This window comes from Trichoderma harzianum (genome assembly GCF_003025095.1).
Source record: "Trichoderma harzianum CBS 226.95 unplaced genomic scaffold M431scaffold_9, whole genome shotgun sequence".
Taxonomy (NCBI): domain Eukaryota; kingdom Fungi; phylum Ascomycota; class Sordariomycetes; order Hypocreales; family Hypocreaceae; genus Trichoderma; species Trichoderma harzianum.
Window position 1 is genome coordinate 388,579 of NW_020209257.1, and position 25,698 is coordinate 414,276.

The window sequence follows — 25,698 nt, forward strand, 5'->3', positions numbered from 1 at the left end:
GACAGCCGCCTGTGGGGAGGCGCACAGCCACTAACAGAGCCCTGGAGCCACTAAGACAGCGCTAGACCCCTCGCCGGGAAGCCACTCTGAAGCCGCCCGAAGGAGGAACCCCGCCAATCAATGCCAATCAGTGCAGCGCTGCGCATTATCACGAGTGACACGCCGCAACTTACACCTCACTCAGGCCAGTCCAGTTGACTCGCTCACCAGCAAGCAAAGTCTCGCCACTGCAGAACCAATTGAGGCTCTGCATGTGCTGACCTCGACTGACGGATAACTCTCCTTGTCTATTGGACCTGTCTATATCTAGAGCACTAGCTGTCCCGGCATCGTCATCTCTTCTTCCACTTCTTTTCTGCCCCTCATCTACATCTGCCTCTCCTCTCCTCTTCTCTTCCTCTTCTTCTTCTCCCTTCTACAACATCATACCACAAACTCAACCATGGCAACAAGACCGCAACTCTTCACGCGCGGCCTCTCGGGCCTCTCGCAGAGCTCCAGCGCCGGCGACGTCAGCTCTCCCGCCGAGCAGCGCGACGATGCGAAGCGCAACCTGTTCAAGTCGATGCGACCACTGCCCACGCAACACTACTGGGACGTCTACTTTGACCGGTTCGTTCTGAAATCTCTATTGTCTTGTATCTTGAAAGGGCTGGCTAACCACATATGTCTCTACATAAAACAGGCCCAAGGAACAAAAGCCCGAAGCCGCTGGCCAGACCGAGTACACGGCCCAGCTCGAAAAGATTGGCACGCAGATCGAGTCGGTCCAGGACTTTTGGCGCTACAACAACAACACCCCTGTCGAGAACATCAAGATGCGCGAGTCCATCTACCTCTTCAAGTCCGGCTTCAAGCCCATCTGGGAGGACCGCCGCAACATCAACGGCGGCAGCTGGACGTTCCGCGTGCCAAAGGCCATCGGCCCGGACTTTTGGACTCGCATCCAGCTGCTGGCCATTGGCGAGAAGCTGCAGAGCGTCATTGACGATGGTATGTGCTTTTTTGTCTTTTCCTCGTTGTTTCTCACTCAATGTTATTCGTCTTTTTCGACAAGACTGACTGACACATCCCTTTCTCTAAAATAGCTGACCAGATCTGCGGCGTTGGCCTCTCCGTCCGCTTCAACTCCCACCTCATCACCGTCTGGCACCGCGACTCGTCCAAGCAAAACTCCGTCGACGCCCTGATAGCCTGCATCCTCGAGGATCTTCCCCCGGAGCTGCAGCCCAAGCCAGACAACTACTTCTACAAGAAGCACTCGGACCACGCCGGCTTCAAGGCCCCGCCCGAGCTCCAGGCCGTCCTCGACTCTCAGAAGCGCAACGCCGCTGTTGCTGCCGCCAAAGCTCCGGCGTCTGCGCCTGCTGCCCCTGCGGTGCCACTTGAGGCGCCTGCAGTGACTGTTGAGCCTCCGCAGTAGACGTCTACTCTTTTCGATATCATACCTCCTCTTCTTCAATGAGCGAGAGAGCGACAGCATAGTGTTTCTTTTTCCTGGGTCCCTTTTTTTTCACCTCCCGTGCAAAGATCTTGAAATGTCATGGCGAGACACTGGGCTCCCAACTTCATTTATTGTACACTCGACATCTTGGGTATGGTATGATGTACGGCGTTTTCTCTTTTTTTTTTCAACCATTGGGTTTTTCTGGTATACAAGGATAAAGTCGTGTCCCTTGTGTCGAGCATTTTCCAGTTATCTACAATTTGGCACACGTTGCTAAATCACAGTTCAGAAAGCGTTGTAATGCAGCCATTTAGATTTCCACTCCATCTGGGTTAATGGTCGAGCATAGCTTTGCGAAGATTCTATATATATATATATACATGTACATGTGTTGACTATCTACACATTCACCGACATTGCATTGTGGCATCCATACATTCCTTGGCTCATAGCCGCTCATACGTCCTCTTCCATCATTGCTCATATGTAAGCATAGTACTCGTCTATAGAATTCAACAACATTAAGCGTGTTGCACCCAGCCAAAAGCTATGGCCGCCGCACAAGCATCAAAACAACTTGCAACTCCCAGCGCCACGCGAAATAAATACCAAAGAAATCCAAAAGCTCGCTACCAACACCAAGGCAGAATGCAAATATCCCACCCCTATACCACATCACACATCAGCTCATCCAATATACAGATATAGACAAAGCTCCATGGAGCAGAGGTCCCAGTCCAGCCATGGGGCCGTCACCGCCAAACCCCAGCACTCCTCATAACACTATCAAATTCATCCATCCCCACACCCCTCGCAACGCCCACCCCGCCGTTCGCCTCGAGAATCATATCCTTGAGCAGCTCCTCGTCCACGTCCTCCTTGAGCACAGCAGCGACGCGGCGCAGGTGGGCCAGTGTGATGGGCCCGTCGGCGCCGTTTGTGAAGAGCTGGAAGGCCTCGGCGAGCTCCGCGCGGTGAGCATCCGAACTACCGCTACTGTCGCGCGCGTGGAACTTGAGCGCGCAGATGGCGAAGAAGGGCTCGTAGGTGGCGTAGCCGTCGGATTCGGGGTCGAGAATGGCGATGAATTCCTGGAGCTCGGCGGGGGACGAGGGGGGGATGCCGAGGGCGCTGTTGAAAGGGGATGATCAAGTTAGTTTTCTTTTACACACATCCCTTGTTATATAATGTTTTCAATTCGTTTTGGGAGATCGTACATGAGTGTTGATTTCAGGTCGTTGATGGGCAGCACGCCGTTCTTCTCGCCGTCCATCGGCTCCGCGAACAAACTAAAGGCTTCCTTAATCTCGCCCTCCTCCTGCGCGGTGACATTGTGCTCTTTAGCGAGTTTCGACTGTCGCGGTTTCGATGCGGTGGATGGGCCGCCGGTTTTGCGCTTCGGAGGCTTTTTCAAGCACAATGTTTTAGCTTTTTGTTCGTTCGTGAATCGTTAAGGAGGGGACGAACCATGTGAAAGTTAACAGTAGCTGCTCTCTCTCTCTCTCTAAATATATATGCTTGTTGCTGGTGATAGTATGATGGTAAGGCTGCTGATGGCGAGGCGGAAGAGAAAGTGTGACGGTCTGAGACTTTTCGGTGTTGTGTTGGGTATTCTTTTGTCTTATTGGGCTCTGTGAATGCACGTTGATGTCACTGGCGCGGAATCTGGTGATGCGAGGCGCGAGGCTGAAGGGGAAAATATGTACAGTGCGTCAGTGCTCCTGATGACTGTATGTGCACTGTGAGGACCACTTTATTTTTAGCTGCCATATTTAAAATCGTGAGAAAAAAAATTCTGTCTTTTTCACTGAGAGAATATCTTCATTTCTCTCGCGTCGCAACGTCGACTCGAAATAGAGAGTCGTGACGCATCTGCGATACCTGGACGTCTACAGGATCCAATACGAGGTTCTCATTGATTATGAGAATGCGCCGAGTACCTACAAATCCGGCTGCGATTCAACCGGTCTCGAACCCAAGGATCCCCTCGTGGACAAAACGCTCCAGTGCCAGGTTTGTTGCATGTTCTCATGCGTGAAGCCCATCTACAGTGAAATCATCCAAACTCATCACCTCATCCTCCCTCTTGCACCAAACCAAACCAATCGCTTCAAAATTAGCTAGAGCTTGCCGCCTCAGAATGCTCAACAGCGCGCAAGTGTGGACAGTGAAGCGAGAGTAAAACCCAGTCGAGTCACTCTTCTACGACGCGATTTCCAGTGGTTAACGAGCGGCATCTGCGCCTTTTGCGCTGGTGTCAAGTAAGCCATGGAGACAGATAAAGATACATCATTGCATGTGTGAAAAATGTCTTGTGAGCGTGCATGTACATGTTATGTGTGCTACTATCATCCTGAATCCGTAGATACATCGTCTCAGGCGCCGCCATCAGACGTCAAATTTTGGCTTCCAAGGGCCTGGTGGCAACGTTAGTCGCCGGCCCTATTCGTATTTTTCACATAATCGCTTCCTCTCACTTGAAGTTGTTCTTCATCTCCCTCAGCTTGCTCATGACAGACACGGGGTCCGTCTCGCCTGTCGCCTTTTGAATCTCGGGATCCTACACACCATCGTTAGCTCAACCCCTGATCTAATACAGAGGGCTATCGAGGGTAGACTTACCTGGACTCTCATAAAGACATTGTGCTTCTGTTATTACATGGTTAGCAGCTTCTTCAGCTTCGCTTCTCTGTGTGTGGTCACATACCTTCTCATCACCAATCGTGAATTTGCCAGTGGTCACCTCGTTGTTCTCGGCAAACGCCTGGAGGCTCTTGATGGGCTCTGTCTGAGAGACGGAAATGGTGAATCTGACGTTTGACTTTGTGTATTCGTGTCCAGGCTAAAATGAACAAAGCTTGTTAGTCTGAGCTCGTTTACCATGCTCAGTCAGTAATTCCACAACTCACATAAACAACCGTATCGTCTGGCAGCGCTCCGAGACGGTTGTTCAAGGCCTCATGCATCTCTGCCCCGTTGCCCTCGAAAAATTTGCCACATCCTATGCAGTGGTCAGTAAAGCAAATGTCCCTCGTTCATGCCAAAACAAAACATAATTAGTTTAGGGCCAATCATACCACTGATGAAGAGTGTGTCGCCGGTGAAGACAGCCTTGCCGGTTGAGTCCTCCATGTAATAGCAGATGCTGTCTTGGGTGTGGCAAGGGGTGTGCACAGGCTTAACGGAAATGTCTCCAATCTTGAACGTCTCCTCGTGCTGCGGTGTCCTGGTGACGCCTTCGCAGTCTTTGCCGCCGATGATGGCGAGCTTGTCGTTGCCCAGATCAGACAGCTTTTGATAATAGGTCAGTTGGATCCCTAAAGGGAGAGAAGAATATCAGATCAAGGTATATGTACCAGTTGCTTGTTGCCTCCAGCATGATCCCAGTGGCTGTGATTGTTTATTTGCATCAGATATCCATTTTGATCCATGACGATTGTAGGAGACATGCATACTGGTGGGTGTTGACAATGGCCGTCAAGTTAATCCTGCCAGATGAAATGGCATCCTTGAGGATAGGAGCAACCCTAGCACGCAGTCAGCTCACATGCTTTTATTCTTGGTCTCCAATTCATTAAACGTAAATAATTCGACTTACTCCGGAGGGTTTGCCGGATCAATAATGACGGCATCTTTGGATTTGTCGTCAATCACAAGATAGGCATAGTTGTTGGAGCTGCCAACCCCTACTCAGACCATTAGTTCGACGCCCCTCGGTTTCTCGCTCTGCTTTTTTTCCCCTTTTCTATTTTTCGTTCAACTTCTTTGCCAGAATCACTTACACATGGGAATCGACTGAATATGCATCTTGCGTGAGTTGTTTATAAACTGCGACTCGGGTTAATCAGCAATGAGGGGCAGCTCCAGACAGCTTATACCAAGCCATGGCACGATCTTCTCACTTACGGAACAACCAAATCTCTGAGTGAGGAGCTGTCTGCGAGGCAGTATCAATCTATTCATAGATCCACGAGGCTCGTCTTTGAGAAGACTGGTAAAAGGTTCAACAGAGGAATTTGAGAGTAGATAGCTTGATGTCAACGGAGTTATCGTAAGCCGTAAATACTGTACTGAGGGGCAATCATCATCATTATTAACAGCCACGTGATTGGCTGCTTTACACACTCAACTCCGCGAAGCCCGTAGGAGGGTGACGAGAGGCTGATGGCATCATCTGAAATTTGGAATCTTTTTTCTTTTGCATCGCAGTATATCTTTTGTTCAAAATAAATAAATAAAAAATAGGGTATCTTTACTGTCCAAATCTTGTCTCACAACACACCTTTCGCCATAGAAATCACAGATATCATAGCCTTTCACGCTACGCCAATGGGTTTCGGTTTCCAAGCACCACTATAACGGGACCATCCCGTGTTCGGCTCCGGGCTTCGATCCGGATCCAGGTCCAGATCCTGCTCTTGTTCCTGTCCCTGTTCCTGTTCCTGTTCCTCCGGCATCCCACTCCCCTCCGGCTCCGGTTGGTTTGCTTCTTCGGTGGCCATAGCCGCCATATCTTTGGACAGTTTCAAGCACTTGAGAAACACTTGGTTCCCAGGCAGCGTCTTCTGTAGTTCGGCAATTGTCGTTTGCAAATAGACAAGATCCCACTGACGTAGCTGCCCCATGATTCTCTGTCTCGCTGCCTCGTCGTCCTCCCGCAGATAGGACAAGATCAGCTCCCTACATGGATCTTTGGCCTTTTCTGCCTCCCCCAGGTGCTTCCAGTAGTAGTCCCAAATCCAGACCAGAGCCTTTCTTGCGGCGGATCGCAGCTTAGCAAGGGATGGCAGCTGCTCATGCGTGGCCTGATGCCTAAGCTCAACAAAGGTAGCCGGCAAGCCAATGTTCTTGGCGATTGAGTACATGCTCTGTTTACGCAGCTTGTCTTGATGCCCATCCAACAAGCCTGTGACGAAGCTGACAGCATATCAGTTAGCGTCCTCGTTCACACAAAAGAATGAGAGTGGCAGACGATAGCCATGACACCATCTCATCGCTGCCTTGGACGTAGCCTCCCAAACGTCAAAGGTCCATGACGTCCTTGGCCGCATATCTCATGCAAGAGATAGCCCCCATCTTTTCTCTCTCTCTTTCATCACTTTCTCTTCTCATCCAACCATCCCCTTGAAGAGTCCAGACCACACCCCCAGGCAAGCCACAATGTAATAGAAAGAGGGAGAGAGAGGCAGAGGAGAGGAGAGAGCCCCAGAAAAAAACTTACCGACTAAACGCAGCTGCATATGCAGCCCTCACAGCATACGTCGATGCTCCTGCATTCCCCGTGGCCGCGGCCTCGTCACTCAGGACTGCAGCCATGAGCAGTGCCGTCGACTCCACCATGTGCGGACAGTTGCCGCGCTGCATCCACATGGAGACTCGCCCCACGGCCTTGTGCTTCTCTCCGTTTCCCTGCTCTCGTGATGTCTGGTGATTCTTAGCCGCAGCCGCAGCGGTGGTGCGCCGTGCATCCCCCTGATTCAAGCCTTGCCCCTCCTCTCGATGCTGCTGGTCCTCGGCGTCTGCGTCTCTGCCACCCTCGACTCCTCCTCGCCTCTGGTCCTGATTCCGTTGCTGATGGTGGCTGTAAGCTGCGCCGCCCTGGATGCCACCAACGGCCTGCATCAATGCCTCAGAGCCATAGAACTGCTCCCGCACAAGGAACAGCTCCTGGCGGTCTCGCCAAGGCGTAAACACATACTGCACCATCCGAGCAGGCAGGGGTCCCAGGTACCGACGGAGCGGGAAAAAGAAAGATGAGTGAATGGTGTGACAAGTGTTAGGAAATGTGAGAGACGGTCTTGATGGTAGCGGAAATGCAAAACAAGAAGCGTGGTGAAGCAAAAGCGGTCGACTATTTTAGTTTAACCTCAGCAGTGGGGTATCGATTAAAGAGACGCAAAAATGTTCGCTAGCAGTGGCTCTTTTCCTATTATGGTAGTAGTAGGCACTAATATTTTAGGAGATTGAGGGAAAAGAAAAAAAAGAAGACGCAAAGACTAAAATTTTCACCTCGATTCGAGCTCCGTTATCGAATTCTCCATCCGCAAAAGATATTGATCGATGCAAAGCCCCATCCGCTCTGCCGGCAATGATTCGCTACAGGCGCTCCATACGTGTACTCGTACAGATACAGTATTTAGAAGCACGGTACTTAGTACGGTACTCACTTTTACGAGTACTCATCCACCACCGTCACATCTACAAGGATAAAGCGCCGCACCTGTGCTGCAACACTGGTCGTGACTTTAACCCATTCTGTGCCCTGCTGCATGTACAGCCAAGTTGGGGTCTCGATTCATTCTCTTGCTTGAATCATTACTAAAGCAGCAAACAAGCCCATATGGTACGACTGTACCCCCATGCCATGTGCAGGTTTAATTGATAATGCATTTCAAGATGACGGTATACTTCATTCAGTATAAAGCACCATTCGATGGAAAAGCAAAGAGAACTAAACAAAGAGGCGGCGGGCCTGCAGAAGCGAAAAGCAAAAGAGGCAGAGATTTTCACGATCTCGTGCGTGAAAAGAAATTTCATTCCCTTGCACATCCGTGACGAGTTTCCTCTTTAAAATAGCAGAAATCCAGTTCATTTAAAACTATGGATTCGTACTAAGAAAAAGAGGAGGAGGAAGAAACACCAAAGGCAGTCCTCGAGGCCCACTCGAAGAACAACCGCTCCTTTTTCAGCCTTCGTGCTTGTACTTGTACAGGATAGGCATTGCTCGACCGGTCATGACGTCTACCAACGGATGCTGATTCTCAGCTTTCCCGCCCGGAGATGGCCATGTTGGGCGCAGAGCATCGCAATAACCAAGTTCGTACTCGTGTCGGAATCTTAGTACCATACAAGTACTAGCAAGCCAGGCACATGCAAGGTAAGGAAGGCCATCGGCATCATCATCGGCTACGACCAATTGCAGCCCCAACAGCCCGTCTCGCATATCACACTTGATACGGCTTGCAGTAACGAGAAAAAGGGAGAAGAAATTAAAGACCTAGGGAAAAGGTCGGCAACGGAGAGCGCCAAAGTAGCGTAGTTAGCACCGTCACTTTTCTGCACGTTACAAGTAGAAGCATGTGCTGCTGCGTATACATTGCAGAAGAGGCATTTTCCCTTCCGGCATCCGGGCTGTACAATGACTTGCTAGGGAGAGCCACCAGTGCAGACGGCTGTCCGTGTAAACGCAGGGTCATGCTGCAAGAACCAGGAGAAGGCAGGACGACCGATATCTCCAGTACACAAAGGACCAATATCCGTCAAATCTGTCAGCTGCAGAGGGAAACTCGGGGGTTCAGGGTTCAAGTATGGAGTAAGCAGACGGATAATGCAGGTAAGTGGTAGCACAAAACCACGGACAAGGCTTCAAAGCACGGGGGGTCGCAACAAACGTCGTACACTACTGTACGCCTCGTTACTTTCCAATACAATCCCAATCCCAATCCCAATCCCAATCCCAATTTCGTCAGGATCAATGTGCTCCGTCACAGCAGCCAGAGAACAAAAGTTGCTGGGGTCTACTCCGTACTGCGCCCCGTACGAGTATGCCCGGCATTTCAGCTCCCCATCACCAACTCGCACTTACTCGTACGAGCACTCACTCGTATGTCAGTTAGCACGCAAAAAAACTCGGCACCCTCGGGCTTTAGTCCGAACAATATGGGAACAGCAATCCTTCAGGCAACCTCAATCTCTAAACCACGACGGCCCGGCATACCACCTCACAAACAACCCCCCACCTACGGCGGACGGAAACAAGAGACAGAAAGATTAAGACGGCGAGAAAGAAAAAACCTTGCCTGGCCCGCTAATGGATGCAACTCAGGGATGCCTGCAGAGCGCCGAATGGCACAATTACCGGCACGATAAAAGTCCAGACCAAGACAATCCGTCTAGCCTAGAGGAACCGCATAATTAAAGAAGAGGAGTAAAAAAAGAAAAAAGAAAAATTTCCTACGCACTAGGCACCTTACCGCAATGCTTTACCGCCCAAGCCGCGCCCACCAAAAACCCGCTCCCAGGACCAGCACCAGAGAAAAAGAAAAAAGAAGAGGGCTGGCTAGCTCTTCTCTGTGGCACTCGGCGAAACGGGCCCGCGGGGCAACAAAGAGAAGTTAGGTAGGCTTGTGCTTGTTAGTCTAGCTGGGAGTACGTACGGACCGCAGTTTCAATACCTACTCGGCTGGTCTCCGTATTTGCAAGTCAGCCAGTCAAGGTGGTGCTCTTGTTGGTCCGCTCGTCTTCTTCTTTCCCACTAAAAAACCAGCACTTCGTGCGAAAAAGCAGCCCCATCCTGCTAGCAGCAATGTTATTCCCCAAGCAAGCAGCCACAGATTACGTATGAGAAGGGGGTCACTTTGTCGAGCACAGCCGAAGCTTCAGCTTGCTTTTGTGACTCAATCTCGCCCCAGTGGAATATATGCCCAAAAACAAAAGCGAAAAAAAAGGGAGCCGAATACCCACGATCATCCGCTGAAGCCGTGCTGAGAGTTCCAGACGTGTACATGTCTCGAGGTTTTCCCAACGGTTTCGTCCACCCGCTTTGCACTACAGCATCTACCTGTAGATTCAAGGCTGGAGGGGCACATGTGCGGTAAAAAAATAAAGTACCAGGGATAAGTATCCAGGTATCAAGACACTTCGAGCTCGTAAATATACCGTATATAGGTAGGCAAACTGCAAGCATCAGCAGGTCCTGTAGAAGACAAAGGTACGTACTGTACCACCTTCAAAAAGCTCTCCCACATCGAAAATGCACGGATCAAACCACCCGCACTAAAAATAAGGGACAAGCAAAAAGCAAAAAGTGGGAAAACCCGCAGCTCGAAAGAAAGCGAGAGCAAAAAAAAGAAAAGAGGACAAAATAAAAAAAGGGAGGGGGTGTACAAACTGCCGAACCCGGATGAAAGGGAGGGTGGGGTGTGGCTACTAAAAGGGGGCAACGGGCAAGCAGCAGCGAAAATGTGTGGGGTGGGGGAGCAGAGAGGAAACAGCACAAGAAAGAGAAAGCGCATAGGAGGGGGGGAGGGAGAGGGGGGGGGTCCATGCTCTTGGAGTTCAAGGGGAAGGAGAAAAAAAAAAGCAAAGGAGAAAACTGGAGATTTTTGGCCAGTCAGCAGGCGCCCCTACAACCTTCCAGAATGCACAGGGTCCACTCTGGCTACCCCACCGACACATGTTTGACAGGGGTCTGTTAGGTTAGTTCGCTTGCTGATGTTCGTTGTTTTCTATTTTCTGTATTCTCGTTGCTTTTTGCTTTCATCTGTCTTTGTAGCCGGGATGCTGCACAGACCATATTTATAGAACCCGCATGTATTCGTACCAATATTATATACACACGGAGCAGAAACAGGAGAGGTGCATGCCGGCTGCTCAGAACCCTCCGGTTGCTCCTTGATAGTGGGGCTGGGCATTGTCTCAGAGGTACCTGCCGTAGTACGAGTACATGCTCGCAACAGTGCCTGCCGCTAGTAGCGCTACACCAACACAGGTACCTACGGGACTAGCGTTACCTGTACCTTGGTGGGCTTGGTCACTTACCACCTGTCCCAAGTGATCAGTCTTTTCAACATGTTATACGTCACTCGGTTTTCTTGTTCTGTAGTATTAATCTTCCATAGCATTTGTTTGGCGTGAGCCACCTGAGCACTAACTTTGTGTGTTCTATGTACATGCGCTATTCTCAATATCCCATGCCTGATCCTTGTCCTGGGGTATTTTTTCGCTGATCCCAAAATATTGCCATCCAAGCTCGTCCAGAGCAGGGGGAACAAAAGCACCAAACTCCTTATCAGAAATCTCTGAATATCCTTGCGGCAACCAGTGTTCGCCGGTGTAAAATAATACAAGTCATTATCTTTTTCTTCAAATCCGTCAAGTGTCCGTGATGCATCGTAATGTCGTATCCTTCTCTGGTAATTAATTATCCTCTTCATCTTCCTCTTCCTCCTCTTCATCCTCCTCCTCATTATCAGATTTTGGGGGCTCCCAAGTCTCCTCCAGTTTCAGGCCCTTGCCAGTAGGCTCCCGAGGTCGGACTGAGGATCCGAGGAGAGACGATACAGTAGACCGGTAGTTGTTCAGGTGTGGGTCCTCTTCATATTTACCGGGAGTATCGTAAAGCCCCATGCCAATAAGAATTTCTCCCTCCTCTTCTGGCTCGTCCAGCACTTGGATGGCTGCTTCAGGAAGAGTTGGCTGTAATGGCTGGGTAGGCATGTAGGAGGAAGGCGTAGGTGGAGTAGTGTCGATGTATCCAAGGCTGTATGCATCAACAGCACTGTTCAATGTCGACATTGCAAATCGATCATCGCTCATATTGGGATAGCATGCTGCCAACTGCCACTCATCGACTGGTCGAGTGGTCATAGCCTCGGTACCCATATAAGTGGGTGAAGGCGGAGAGAAAGTTGGTGATGGTGAAGTGTTGTTTGAGTAAGAAACCATTGGCGGGGATGGCTGAGATGCCGAATGGTAGTTGGTGTACTGGGCATGTTGCATGGTCGAAGGTAGCCAGTCAAAGGAGGGAGTTTGTAGGTATTCATCTTGAGGTGATTGCATATGCATCGATGGATGCCAGCTGACAGGCCGTCGTTGGCTTCCTGAAGGGACTGGCTGAGAACCCGAGAGGTAGTCTAGGACTTGCTGTTGCCTTCTCGCTGTTTGAGAAGTCTGAGAGTCGTTTACAATTGTGCGTCTCCTTGACTTTGCAGCGGACGATCGGGGGCTGTTGTTCGCACTGGAAGGTTTGACGACTCGAGTGGCCATGCCCACACGTTGTGTAGTCGGGCCTCGAGATGGTTTGATGTAAAGGTTCTCGCAGTATCTATTCCAGCGAGTTGATAGAGAGGCTTGAGAAGCCATCAGCTCCCCAAAATATGACTGCATCGTTTTTGATAACGGGTTGGATATGTTGGACTTGGACGAGTAGTAAGTGTTGCTGATATAAAAGTCCAAGGGGTTGTGTTTGCTCGTGGGTGTATGATGGTATTGAGATGATTCGTATTGCAGATGATGTTGTCGGGTGAGAGGTGTTGATGAGCGTCAAGGTGAAGGATAGCTGAGTATGATATAGGTGAACACCACGGTCCGGGGGAGAACGAAAACGAAACTATTAATACAAACTCAAAATGCTAACAGTTAATAAGAATGGGACGGTTCCCAAGGGGGGGTGTACAAGTATCGTTCGAGGGATCAGAGTGGCATTAACAACCGGCCCAAGTAGGGATGGTTCAGAGGGTAAATCACGACCAGGGAATAGCAGTGCATGGGCTTGGTACGCAGTCCTACTACGACTAGTAGTCCGAACCAGATCCAACCGACCATGGATCTGGAAGTGGGCCAACGAGACAACGGTACAGAGCGTCTAGTGTAATTAGTGTGGTACTCCTCCGGCCGTAGCAGTAGGCGACGTTTCTTTTTTGGTATGACGACGGCACAGGCAAACGTGCGGGTTGCATGGAGATTGAGCCAAGGCCTGCTAGCCAGTGCACAGGGAGTAGGTATCCAGATCCAGGATTGTCTTTCCCTTAGTACATGCATACTGGGACATGCACAGGCCCTTGACACCATCCAAGACATGGCCGGTCGGGATTGGAACACAGCCTGCGAGCCGACATACATGCCTTCTTCGTTCCTTGGCCGGTACGTCATACGGGGCGAGGCAAGGGGTGGTGCAAGGATGTCTCATCGGACGGACCAGAGCTCCAGTCGGGAGAGTAGAACGAGAAGGAAACGAAAAAAAAAAAAATTGGGAATGGGGCGCCCCATTAGCCATGGATAGTCATCGCTCTAGAGCGGCGGCCGTGCCGGAGACAATAGTGCGAGCCCTCAGAAGGAGAAAGATGGAGCATTTGCGTTTGCGTGTTGTGAGAATCTGGCCTCTGACAAGCGTGACTGTACCAAGGTACTGGGATGCATGTACCTTGCGGATACGTGGGTGAAGCCATCCCAACTACCACACTTGCTTGCGAGCGACGCATAGAGTACCCACCAAACTCAGGATACCCTCGGGTCTCTTGCGGCGGTACTCTGTGCTCGCATACCAGTAAACCATCTCAGTCGAGGGATGGCTGCCCTGGCGAGATTGGAGGTTCCAAAAGTCCATGTCACCATGCCGCATACCAAGATTTGCATGGTTAGGCGTGACTTCGGGCTATTCAGAGATGCGAAAATACCTTGAGTGCGGGTAGTAAACATGTTCGAGTAATGGGACTCTAGGCGGCCCTTGTACGAAGAAGTCATCGGCCCAAGGCAGCGATACTCCCGCCGCACTGTAAACGACTTGTGGCATCGTGAGTGGACACACGCCAAAGCAGAAGCACTACAGGTTTTGATTCTGATAGTACGGAGTAATAGCGGATTTCTGCGTGTACGAGATACACAAGAGGTACTCGTCCTCTTCCAGGTTTTGTAGCGCCCAGCAGGGAGCACAGACACGCAAGATCCTAAGCAGGGCTGACATATGATATTACCAACTAGCACGAGGAGGACTTGGTTAGCAGGGCGCCAACAAGAACAGACCTGAAGCACTTCCGACGCTTGGGTCGAAACAACAACCGCTTGGGCTCCGTGCTCGCACCGCCGTGCTGGATGCCAGGGCAAGCCGCAGGCTCACGAGGAGAGCGCCAATGCTAAATCCCTGCAGCCCCACGCTGAAGCATAAAGGTTGCAGACAAGAAGTGATAGAGAAGAAAGAGGCAGCCCCTCCCCGCAGGGCCATCTTTCGGTCGCTTCATGGAAGGGATGGCGAAGGATTTGATTCCCACCCAAGGGGGTCCAGGTAATGGCATCCTGTCAGCTTAGCCAACCAGCATCGGCCATAGAGACCGGAGTGTCCGTGGTAGCTCTGCTGGAGCAAAAGATCAGAGTCGGCAGGGCGTGCAGAAGAGAGCGGCACGCCTCATCCCCAGCTCACGGGCCCCTTCACAAAGCCGTCCCTTGGCCTTGGAATGCTCGTCTAGCCCCACTAGCGACGTGGCGTGGTGTTCCAAAATAGTGTGGTGAGTCTTGCAGAGAGGCTGTCCACAAATCTCACCCACACAGGCGGAGTCGAAGATGCACATCACGGTCCAGACAGAGTGATTGACATCCCCACATTGCCGGAACCCTTACTTGGGTTCATACTGACACCCTGGGGCTGCGGTGGATTTCGCACCAAAGTCTGGGAATGGAGCACGGCCGAGAGACTGCGTGGCGTTAGTCTATCCAAGACACGAACGAGCGGGTTCCAAGGAGGAGACAGATCTCATCGCTGGTTCATCGGTCGTTAACGACTGGCCAGCATTTGTGCCGACCTCATCATATTAGCGGTCCCTTCCGTCCAGCCGCTTACCACCGTGCTCCATATCTGCCATAAATGTAAGACAAGTGAATGACGCCAGCCCACCAGCTGTTGTGCTAGCTGTGTGGCTGCACAGCAAGCGGTGCCCATTGGGTCTCCTGGGCCTTGTTGTCGTTGTCGTGCCTGGAGCTGCCACAGTAATTTTGCCGATGGCCATGTTGAAGCCAATGCCGAATGGCGATAGCGATACAGATGCTGCTGCTGCTGAGCGTCAACATAGCTTCGCTCATGCACATGCACCCTTTTGAGTGTATGAGGGAGATGAAAGGTTGTTGCTCTTCTTGCAATCCTTCGTAAAGAATAGTGGTAATACGAATACACCAGGGAGAGAAAGAAAGATGGGCAAAGTCCAAAGTCCCACGCCGCGCATCAAAGGGGCAGCAAAGATGCATTTCATCGTCTCGTGCTCCGCAATCAAACAGTAGCCAGGCAAGACACCCGACAGCGCCTCCCTCACCCTCTGCTGGGTCAGAAGCGGCAACAATGTGGAAAGAGCAAGGCGGCATGGAGCCCCGCTAATTCGCGTTCGCGTATCAAACGGCTGCCGTCCGAGTACCAACTGGCGCAAAATCTCGGGATGGAGGGGCCTCTCAGGTCAATACATGTACCGCACATGGACGGTACGGTAAGTAAGCTGCGGCTGCGTGGAGTTGCAATTTAGCAGCAGAGTGCAGCACCAAATCGCCACTCGGCCCTGCCAACCTGTGCAAGCAGGTACGGAATATGGCACCTCGGAAGGCACATGTACCGCAATACTTCCAAGTTGTAGCGACGGGGAGCTCCGCACTGGTACCGAGCAATATTGTCGCCTGGTCCCTTGATGCGTGCAAGGCAAGTACGGTAGGACGGGTCACAATGATAAATGCCAACATGACTACGAGGTACCTGGTACTACTATCTTACTAAAAGTTCAAAGACGCCTTTACAAAACACCCAGTGTCAGTCCTTCATGTATTGCAAACAATCACAAGGTGCTGCAATGGGTACAAGACATGCTCGTAAGGGATGATGGAACATGAAAGGTACGAGTAATGACACAGCACTGATTGAGGCCCGCCCTGTTGCTCAGCCCGACAAGGAAAAGAGTGTCATCAAGGCCAAGGTCAGGATTTTGGCGGAATTGACCCCATGGCCCGAAAAGCAACTGTCATCCGCGCATACAGGTACAAAGTACATGCTGGCACTATTTTCGCTCCGACGATGCCTGCTCCGGTGCGCCAGGGGAGCTACCTGGGCGGTACCTACAAGGACCTATTATACCATCGTACCGTAGGGAGTACTGTATCCGTACCGTAACAATGCTTCAAGAGGAATCTGATGCATGCGAGTGCAGCCCAATACGGTACTTTGAACTTGTACAGGCATCCCCCTCAATGGGCAATGGTGGAGAGTGAGTGGCGGGCTGCTGATGCTTCATCAGGCGAGCGATTATGCCAGCGCTACTAGTACCAGAACAACTTAGAGCAGCATGAGGCTTTGCCGAGAGACGAAGCGCCCCTGCCGGAGTCACCTGAAGTTGGCTCAAATCCAAAAGGCCAAAGACCCGACTCTCCGCCTGCCGGTCTGGGCTGCCTGTACCCATGCTGCGACTGCGGAGTATTATACAGTCGTACTATCTGATAGGCACTGTGGCACGCCTCCAAGCATTATGTCCAGGACTATTTGGTGCCTTTCCTGTAGCGGGTTGGCATCAAATGGATCAATGGTTGAGCTCGTTTCTGTTGCCAATCCTGGCAGCCTCCCGAGCCTCAAGGTACCTATTGATTATGCTGCTACCACACTTAGATATGTGCAACAGTTTGGCGGATCAATATGCCCGCGCTGCCAGGAGGAGGTATTGCCTAGGTATTGCCTCGTACAGCATCTGAGCCTAAGACATTCATGTCGACCGACACTTCAAAGACGGATTGGGGTCAGCGGGCAAGCATTGCGCACCAGCAGTCACTCATACTAGGGGGCGTCCATGTAATACCTTCGTAAAACATGCAGTTCGCAAGTCCCAACAAGATCAGAACCACGAACGGACGGACGGCCGGCAAGGAGCACCGGAGAAGTCTTGCTTGCCCCCCGATGCTACAATGGTACCTCCCTAGGCGCCGATTTTCAGCCGCTATATCACTGCTCTAGTAGCAGGGAAAGGGAGCTTTTCAAAATGCACTGTGCGCGAGTTTGCTGGAGATGGGTACTCGTACTCCTTCGTAGTCCATACGAGTAGAGCAAAATGCTAAGCCTGCCAGCTGAATACGTCACCCTGTGAAATGCCGGACAGGCAGTACTAGCAATCTTAGCATAGGGCGCTTTGCACAAGCCAACGAATACCAGAAAGTATTGAGGGCAGTCGTTCTGCAATCAGAGCGATGGTGAAACTCGGTTGGGCCAAGTCACTCAAGTACGTACTCGTACGGAGCCCAGGCGGTGAAAGTTTGCAAAATGACAACCAAGTCGAGCCACAAGACGCTTGTAAGCAGTTTGGTACATACATGATGCCTCAGCTTTCTCAACCACGGGTACGCGTTCAGAGAGATTCGTCCAACATTATCGCCGGTCAGCCATTACACTACCAGAAGTGCTCGCCCACTCCAATCATAGCACCTGGTCGCCGCTGGTGCCTCTTTGCGCCCCTTTGTGCCACTACTACGCACCACGCTACCGGACAGGAACTAGCACCGATGGCTTCCAGGCTGGACTGGACAACAAAACAACAGCCTCTTTGCTCCACAGTGCTGTATGTCCAGGTTCAGTAGTGTTGGCGGCTTTCACAGTGGACGCTTTCTAGAGCGCCATGCTTGTCGCTTTGGACCGCCTGCATGGCTGACTGCGGTCGGCTCGCACTTGTGCCAGCCAGCGCTGTGGTTGTACCCGTGCTAGCAGTGCTACTGTACCTACACTTTCGCTCGTCTGCCCCATCCAATCCTTCTCCGTTGCGCCACCATCAGCTCCAGGTCCAGCGAGAGCCTTGGTTAATCTGGTTGCTTGTCCAAGACCAACCAACATGTGACGCCTTGCAGGTCCTGGTCAGAGTCCGGGTCCTGTTAGAACCAAGAGCACAGGCAAGCCCCGTCCTGCACAGCAGCGAAGTCCGGGAGCCCCTCAGCACAGGTCATGTCGAGGCCCCCAGCGCATCTGCTTGTGCTAGACTTGGCTTTCTGACCATTGATCACATCCTGAAATGGGACCATGGCTGATGGAGACAGCTGCCATTCGACAGGACAGCCTACGGAGATGGGCCTGGAGCAATTACAGGGGGTGGTAAGGGGAGCACAGTACTCCGTCCTCGTACCGACGTGAGTGCTACTAAACCGCTTGGTGCTACCTCTACTAATGGCCACGCGAAAGCTGCCGCTGGCATGGTTCAGGTTGCTGGGAGAATTCCGGTCGTTTGCATTTAGCATCGGTCGACTTGCCCGCGACGCACGTCTTGAGTCATATTTGTTCTGGTGCTCGACGAGACACCCAGTGGTTTCATGCCAAAAGAGCTAGAGGAACAGCCGATCACAGGCCAGCTTACTTCTCGCTTTACGGCGTCTACTGCTGTTATTTACTTGTAGTACCTGGTGGTATTACCTGTGGGCTGTAGCTGAACGCAGCTTCGCGAGGCACTCGCCCATTTTCTGCCCCAGTTCTCAGGGCGGACGACGTCTTGTCATGTGATCGCTTGACGCCCTGGCAGGGAGCCGGATTTGCTTCTCCGTATCTGCTCAGGGCAGGGCAATCCTCCTTCGTCAATCTTCGGGGACCCGGCTGCGCTGGCCAGGATAATGGCGCCAAGGGCAAGGACGGAGCACTACCAGCATTGATGCCCTCCATACCTTGAACCGAACCCCCCGCCGCGATTGTCCCACTCAAGCCTCCGGTGACTTGCAAATGCTCGGACGGCTCTTGATCCACTGGCGCCGTGACCTGGCGGGCCGTGTCCTTGTCGCACTTGTGGGGTTGCAGCGAATGGCGACGGCGCCAGAGAATGAGCCCCCTTTTTCGCTGCTCCCTCGACAATACGATGATCGGCGTCACTCGCCCACCTTGGCCAGGTCCAGACTGAGCCACCCGGCAAATGCGTTGGTCGCCGCATAACCTTTCAGCCGTCACCGGTGGCGCACCAGGCGACAGAGGGCTTCCTCTTTGATTGTTTGTCTCGGCACACGAATGCGCTCTGGTACGGGTTCCTTCCTGCCATTGGCACGGAGTACTTCAGACATGCCTCAACGCCGCACGCCCTTTTGAGCAAGGTTCGCCGGCCGTGGTGATCATGACCCTGGGACCAATGCTGGTCCCTCGGCTACGAGTGCCTCAATAACCTAGCACTGCTAGCAGATGCTTGGCATGGCTTTTAACTCTTGCTGCAGGCCTCTTCCGTACGTTACAGCCCAATGCGGGCGTCAATGTCCCACGCAGCCATGTTTCAACCAGGACAACTTTTATTGCTCAGAGTTCCACATCCTTGCCTACCCTAGTTGGACTATCCGAACCAAGACAGACCTGTCTGATTACGAGCACTTGGACATTAATTCTCCCCAAACGTCGCAGTTGTCGCCCAATCCCCGGCATCCGACGCTACATGGACGAGTTCCACTACCGCCACCAGAAGTAGTCAGGAGAGAGCTGGGTTGCAAAAGCCCAGGCCGTCATTCTGGGTTCCACGCGGCGCAACTTGGCTAACACGATGCCGAGTGGTGGATGTTATAGCAACTTACTCTATCCTTGTGCCTTGTGAGATATCGATTGTGGATGGCTTTTCATACTGCACCTACGCCATCCATTAGTTGTGTATAGGCCATCGCCGAGAACCTTTTTATCCACCGCCCAAAAAAATCTCACCTGCGCCGGCAGCGCACAACATTCGTCTTTATAGCGGATTGCTGTTTTCGTATGGTTGCACACGTTGGCACGACCAATGTGACGACTGCAGTGGCGCATATCACTCTGCAGACAGGCCCAAAGTCCGCGTCCCCCCTTTTGCTACATAGCATATTGCATCTCTGGCTTTGGCCATGCAACCAAATTCACCGACTCCGGCCAAGGTGACGCCTCATTACTACCCTACAGCCTCCACATACTAGAAGTGTTTTCTCTGCACGTGAGCCGAGAGATTAATTCGGCAGAATGAAAGAGGAGCGGTAGAGCTATGTGAAGGGGTGCCACAAAATGCGAGGGCAGGGCTACTTGATGATCTGACCATTCACGCCCGGCAGCCTGTGGACAGTTCGGCTGGATTCTTACTAGCAGCTCATCTTCGACTACCAGATATTACATTCCCACGGAGAAACAAGTCGTGAAATTTACGACCGCCCCAGGGTCATTACTCAAAGTAGTGTCTGGCCTTGTACATCGGCGTTGGCGGCTTTCTACATGGCTACCATGACGCGGCAAGCGGTTGGTTCACAGCAATCAAAGGCAAGACGCCACCTACTTTTGTCTGTGTCAATCTGCGGGAGGTATTACAAGTAGGGGCTGGCGAGCCGAGTCTGTCGCAGGCGGCTGGCCCCCCCACACCAACGGCACGCCTTGCCAAAACCAGTACCGCAGGGCCAGCACAGGACTTGGCCCGTACGAGTATTATGAAGAGAGGCTGGAAACCAAGGCTACTGGCAAATCCATGAAACCTACCAGCAGGCCAAGGCGTCAAACGTGGAGATGCCAGCTAATGGGCTATTGCTCAACTGCCCCCGTAGTCCTTTGGCGTACGAAGCACGTCCTAGACTACGACGGCACTACAGCATGTCCATCTAGCCTGTGCATGTGCACTTTGGCCTATCTTACTCGTACTTCGTACTCCGTACAAGCATACAACCTGGATCCTGGCACCCTGGCCAAAAATACCAACGCCACACGGTTGTCATGGTGCTGTTCTACTTCGTACCATACTATGGAGTACAAGTACTCCTACAGTAGCTCCGACTGAAAAGTCGGGGATGAATTAGTGGAGTTGCATGTTGAGCCTCGTCCGACACCCAATGTGCCTGCGGTGCCGATTTGAGGGCCGCGAATTTTCTCAAGGCCATTCTGTCGCATATGACAGAGTGCTCTTTATCTATTGGCTCCGACATGGAAACAAGTCAATGAGTCAATGAAACGTCTGGTGCTGATCCTTCCATTTACAGTGGCGTTTGATATTACACGTATTTTACGCCCCAAGGCAAACCTATGGGTTCCCAGTTGATGAAGCGTGTAACATCATAAGGAATGCTGGGAAAAGGTGAAAAAGGTCCGGAGCCCTGGGAGAAATTTACTGGCAAAGCTGTACTATCTTTGTTCGATTTAGACGAACGGGCACATTGATAATCCACCCAGTGGCCAGCAGCTTACCAAGGAGGAACAACAGCAGGACTTGATTATTTGGTACCGGCATGGACCGCTAGGAAACATCAGATTGGTTCCTCCACTGGCATCTGTTGTACAAGCAGGCCTCGACGGAGCCTCTGTGTCACTCAGCTACCGCCTTGGCGCCGGATGCCTTCCGACATCCCACCTTCCCTCGGCGTCGAACGGCTTGCTGCGATCGACCTCTCCAGGATGCATGATACTATTACATTTATTGCATCACTTGACTCTGGAATTCGGATTTTCGTCTTTTAGGCCCCCCTGATGATTGCCCTGTACAAAGGGAACAGCTGAGCGTCAGCATGCTCTTGGTGCTTCCTTCGTAGCTGTGTTTTGCTGACATGTTGTTGTTGGCCATTTCCCCATCTTGGGCACAGACTCTCTTCAGGGCCAGGTCCAACAGGGAGAAAAGGAGGGGAGCAAAAGTTAAGCGATGAATCAAGCTAGCAAGCAACCAATATTTGCTACAGGTATGATTTCTCTGGAACAGGTCTGCATCGAGGGGCTCCATCAACGGTAGCAACGGCGAATCTGCTATCGTACGAGGACTCCCTGCCAGCTGCATTACAGTACGAGTACAAATGCGCGATTGGAATGTTGGATCAAGATTCGGTCGCAGCCTAGCAATTAAACAAGAGGCGCCCCCATCGTTGAATTCTAAAGAGACGCCCCCTCAGCCAAGTATTCGCCACCCTCCCGACCTGGCTTTGGCCCTGATTTGTTCGTTTCACTTGACGCCCGCAATAGGCTACAGATCAACTGCAGCTCCCTCCTTGGGACATGGCGGCGATAGCAGCCTGCGCACGGCAGCCCGTACAACTTTGCCGTGTGTATGGAGAAGGCAACGCAGAAACGGCCGAAACAGCGCGTTTTGACGTGGGTAGATATTGGGTTTCTTTTGCTGGCCCTTGATCCTCCACCTATTCGCTAGGCATTAACAGGGCATGATCTGGCTTGGTTCATTTAGCCTTGGCTGGATGTCTCTTCCCCAATGGGGGTGTGCCTTTAAAACTTAAGCTACGGGCTGGTGTTCCCGATATAGCTTCTCGATCCTTTGTGTCTCATCCACCACCCTTTTCATATCTCCCCTCCAACAGGTGTACGGAGTACAGTCACGACATTTACCTTAAGCGCCAGCCTGGTGACAGACATTTCAGTAATATTATTAGCTAAGCTCCCCAGCCAGGTCGACCTTTGGCCCCTTTCGCGGACCTAAGAGACGGAAATCCTTGGCTTACGAGCACCACCAACTCGTGCGATAATAGCTACCCGTGCCCTATATTGGGAGTCGAAACGGGCAGCCCGTGTAGGGAACACTGATATTGCAAGTAGTGGCGTCATAATTTCTCTTTTCATCAGTCTTATCTGAGATCGAGGGCAACAGGACCGGCGTCCGCGGCCATTGTACAAGTACGAGGACGCATGTGAGGCAGTGGTCATTGGCAACCACATCTCCCTCTTTCTTTTCCCTCTAGACGCACGGCGGTGGAGAGGAGGGGAAGCGGACGAAAATCACCCTAAGGTTGGTGACCAGCAGCTTGTTTGCGTATGCAACCTGGTATGATATGCACGGACTAGCGATTTGAGAGATGGGGGTTTGCTTGCCTCACAGGCGATTTGCAAGCTGCTCGACGCCAGCCCCATAGAGGCCGGAAAGTCGAGACACAGCAGCTATGATCGTCTGCCCACAATTAATCACCGGCCTTTCAAGGACCTTTGCCCTTTTGCTCCCTCTTCTTTGCTGGGCGTCGGATATTGCATTGAGATGCTGCAAAGCCTCACGAGCCAATGGCGTATCATACATGGTCTTTTCTCTCATTTGACTCCGTTTTCACTCTCCACCTCACGGGCTCTTCCTCTTCACACCGGTTTCACCGCTCCTTACCCCCTTCCTTCGAGCATCAAAACAGACAACCCTCCGGCTTTGAGAGGATTGCTAGAACAGCACACGGCTTGCTGGTTGTCTGACAGGCCACCATGTCGATTGTTGCCAAGTACGGCGTGCTCTGTGTGCTCATACAAGTACAACTTTTGTTGGTGATATTGTACTCGTACATACTTGCCCATACGAGCAACCCTTGTGCTTCGCGTTAATGTCACCTAGTCCTGAAATGGGTGCAGTAGCCAACTCCTCTCTGGTCTTTGTTTTCGCCTCCGCCCACCCAGGAATGGCTGCTAGCATTGGCGCGAACGCTACTTGTACCTCAGGGCCGCGCATTTCTAGGTACAGAACATCTTGGCCGCTTCCCTGGTCAGTCAACAAGGCGGCTCCGACCCGCCTGCTGGTTTGTTTTCATCACGGTGCGAGGGCTGAGCCGAATGCTAAATTGAAGAAGCGATCAGGACGCATTGCCTACTAGCCAGTCGTGGACATGTGCGCCGAGCCCCTGAAACCCTTCCCTTTGGACCTTTGTCGTGGCAAGGTGCACGGCGAATCTCAGCCCGTGGCTTACATCCCAGTTTCTGTCGCGACAGACCAGGCTGTAGAGCATTCCCGCGACGAAGGTATCACCCGCTCCCACCGAGCTAATGGCAAGGACGTGTCAGCTGCTGCAGTGCCTCAAAAGCTCCGTGCTACTCGCAAATACTAGCCCAAGGGTTGAGGTGCGATGCCGTCGAGCCAAATGGGGAGGGCGGCATGGGGCACCCGAAAAAGAGACCTCGCGCTGGGGTAACCTACTCAACGACCGAAATGGACTTGTCACGGCTTTCAACGGGACAGTGGACGATCTGCTCAGACGACTGGCACATGGAGGCTCCATCCGCACCCCAAGTGCATACGAGTAGAGCAAGGGACCTACTCGTACTGCTGCTATGAGTTGACCATGTCCGAATCAGCGGCAAAAAACATTAGGCAAAATAGATTCGCAGCAGGGCGTTTGGAGAAGGGCACGCTTACGCTTCCCGTCGTCGTTGCTCGTCCACGAGACACGATTCGGCAGACCCATGACCGCAGCTCTATGCACATTAATCTCTCAGCCTTTGCATGCCTTTTCTGGTTTTGTCCGCTTTCATTTTTATTATCTTCTTCTTCTTCTTCCTTGCCTTTGGCGGTTGGGCTTGCGACCCCCTCGCATACGAAATGGTTGGGGCTACCGAAGCCACTTTCTTCCGCTCCCCATGGCGCAATGCTACATACCTCTGCCCAGGATCGGGAATAGAAGACCACGTTGGCCTCGGCTGCGAGTTCTCGAAGCCCGTCTCTTCCCGGCTTCTCGACTTCGACGCTGATTTGCGCGTTTGGCAGCTTATCATGCAGCCTGCGGACGCACTCTAACGTAGTATTGGGTATGCGGCCCTGAGCTGGAATTGTCAGACAAGGATTGTTGAAAGGGTGTCGGAGGATCAGATGCTGTGGCGTCTCTCGCTTGACACGGCCATTCGCGGGCGCAGCTTCACAGGGCGGCAGGGTGTGTTTTCGCCTTCAAGCTGGACTGGACTCACTTCAAAGTGCCACCAGGTCTCATCGCTGGGATTGAATCTCCGCACAATAGCCTCGAACTCGTCAACTGTCATTTCTGGTAGGTCATTGTAGTTGATGATGGTACGGCTTCCCGTCTGCTGGCTACGAAAGATGTAACTGCTGGCTGCCTGGGTGTGCGTCTCTCGGTAAAGGCAGTGCTCGAAGTCTACAGGTGACGACTCACCAAAGGACTCCTTGATATGCTGCGTAGCGAGCGATGACTTGCTCGGAAGTGGTGACACCAAATGCATGCGAAGGGCATCTTGTGGCCCGACAAGCTGCTGGAGCACCTCGAGCGAGTTGGGGCAATTGCCTCCTCGTCGGATTTCGAGGCTCGAGGCCCGTTGCTTTGCATCTTCTTGTGGGTAATGAGGCACGCTGTTGGTGATTGTTAGAATGTGATGTATGCTCATGCTGTAGATGATGGCGGTTTCGTGACTTGCCTCAGAACGGTGTCCACGTAACAGGCCCCGACCAGGATGAGGTGCTTCATTGTGGCAGACGGTGTTTTCTCACTACTGTGCCCGTATATGAACACCTCGATGGATATGGCTATTGATCGATCCTCAATTGGCGTATGTGATGTTTTGTTTGAGATCGTGAGAGAGTTTAGATGAGGTTGAGGCTCCCCGCCCGACCCCACTTGTTCTATTAGTGAGTCGATAATAATTTTCGTGCGTGTAAGTTGACTTTGACTGTGACTATTCAGCCTTTTTATTTGCACAAGAGAACTGAACTATGGAGCATGAAGGGTCCCGATAGATGCACTGGATAGATTGGCATGTACTCTGGGATTACAACCTGTGGTGACATTCACATCTATTTGTACTCGAGAGCGTCACTCCCACCTACCCGGGAGGTTCCTTGAATGAGTGAAAATAAGCGGTTCACATGCGTGTACTGGCTGTGCGTGATGATATAATAGCTATTTCAACTTGATCAATGTCAATACGACTAACAAATTTAAGAGAAAAAGGTTTCTGGTATAGAAAAGCAAGTTGGACAATACTCACGATGATGACTCGAGTTTGGCTGACAATACTAATCATTTGTTGCCTCAATCTTTGACGTCATTTGACTTAGATCACCAACACCTCGGCTTAGGTAGGTATCTAGTAATTGATGCTA

The 25,698-nt window shown here is 51.9% G+C and overlaps 7 protein-coding genes across 7 annotated transcripts; 1 reads left to right on the plus strand and 6 right to left on the minus strand.

Annotated features, from left to right (window-relative positions):
- Positions 1–442: 442 nt before the first annotated feature.
- On the plus strand, positions 443–1,423 carry M431DRAFT_90099 (hypothetical protein; the record flags this gene model as incomplete). Its single annotated transcript, XM_024924108.1, has 3 exons — positions 443–616; positions 693–993; positions 1,089–1,423. 3 exons carry the CDS (start codon positions 443–445, stop codon positions 1,421–1,423), a joined length of 810 nt encoding a protein of 269 aa, XP_024772304.1.
- Positions 1,424–2,199: 776 nt separating this feature from the next.
- Positions 2,200–7,153, minus strand: M431DRAFT_496949 (hypothetical protein; the record flags this gene model as incomplete). The annotated part of the gene is made up of 12 exons (XM_024917543.1): positions 2,200–2,578; positions 2,665–2,852; positions 3,646–3,649; positions 3,925–4,007; positions 4,070–4,096; positions 4,155–4,289; positions 4,357–4,448; positions 4,525–4,738; positions 4,917–4,974; positions 5,046–5,123; positions 5,768–6,364; positions 6,669–7,153. The coding sequence occupies 12 exons, from the start codon at positions 7,151–7,153 to the stop codon at positions 2,200–2,202; spliced, it is 2,340 nt and encodes a 779-aa protein (XP_024772305.1).
- A 4,212-nt stretch (positions 7,154–11,365) lies between these two features.
- M431DRAFT_7160 (hypothetical protein) lies at positions 11,366–12,334 on the minus strand (the record flags this gene model as incomplete). Its single annotated transcript, XM_024921925.1, has 1 exon — positions 11,366–12,334. The coding sequence occupies one exon, from the start codon at positions 12,332–12,334 to the stop codon at positions 11,366–11,368; it is 969 nt and encodes a 322-aa protein (XP_024772306.1).
- Positions 12,335–12,487: 153 nt separating this feature from the next.
- On the minus strand, positions 12,488–13,272 carry M431DRAFT_467687 (hypothetical protein). The gene has a single exon (XM_024915407.1). It carries the CDS (start codon positions 13,097–13,099, stop codon positions 12,641–12,643), a length of 459 nt encoding a protein of 152 aa, XP_024772307.1. The 5' UTR covers positions 13,100–13,272; the 3' UTR covers positions 12,488–12,640.
- A 4,549-nt stretch (positions 13,273–17,821) lies between these two features.
- M431DRAFT_90508 (hypothetical protein) lies at positions 17,822–18,181 on the minus strand (the record flags this gene model as incomplete). The annotated part of the gene is made up of 1 exon (XM_024924153.1): positions 17,822–18,181. One exon carries the CDS (start codon positions 18,179–18,181, stop codon positions 17,822–17,824), a length of 360 nt encoding a protein of 119 aa, XP_024772308.1.
- Positions 18,182–18,602: 421 nt separating this feature from the next.
- M431DRAFT_53346 (hypothetical protein) lies at positions 18,603–18,848 on the minus strand (the record flags this gene model as incomplete). The annotated part of the gene is made up of 1 exon (XM_024920887.1): positions 18,603–18,848. A coding segment is annotated over one exon (246 nt), but the record flags the coding sequence as incomplete, so codon positions are not given.
- A 4,717-nt stretch (positions 18,849–23,565) lies between these two features.
- Positions 23,566–25,510, minus strand: M431DRAFT_509905 (hypothetical protein). The gene is made up of 3 exons (XM_024919378.1): positions 25,014–25,510; positions 24,552–24,948; positions 23,566–24,405 (listed from the first exon to the last, which is right to left on the minus strand). Exons 1-3 carry the CDS (start codon positions 25,061–25,063, stop codon positions 23,920–23,922), a joined length of 933 nt encoding a protein of 310 aa, XP_024772310.1. The 5' UTR covers positions 25,064–25,510; the 3' UTR covers positions 23,566–23,919.
- Positions 25,511–25,698: the final 188 nt, after the last annotated feature.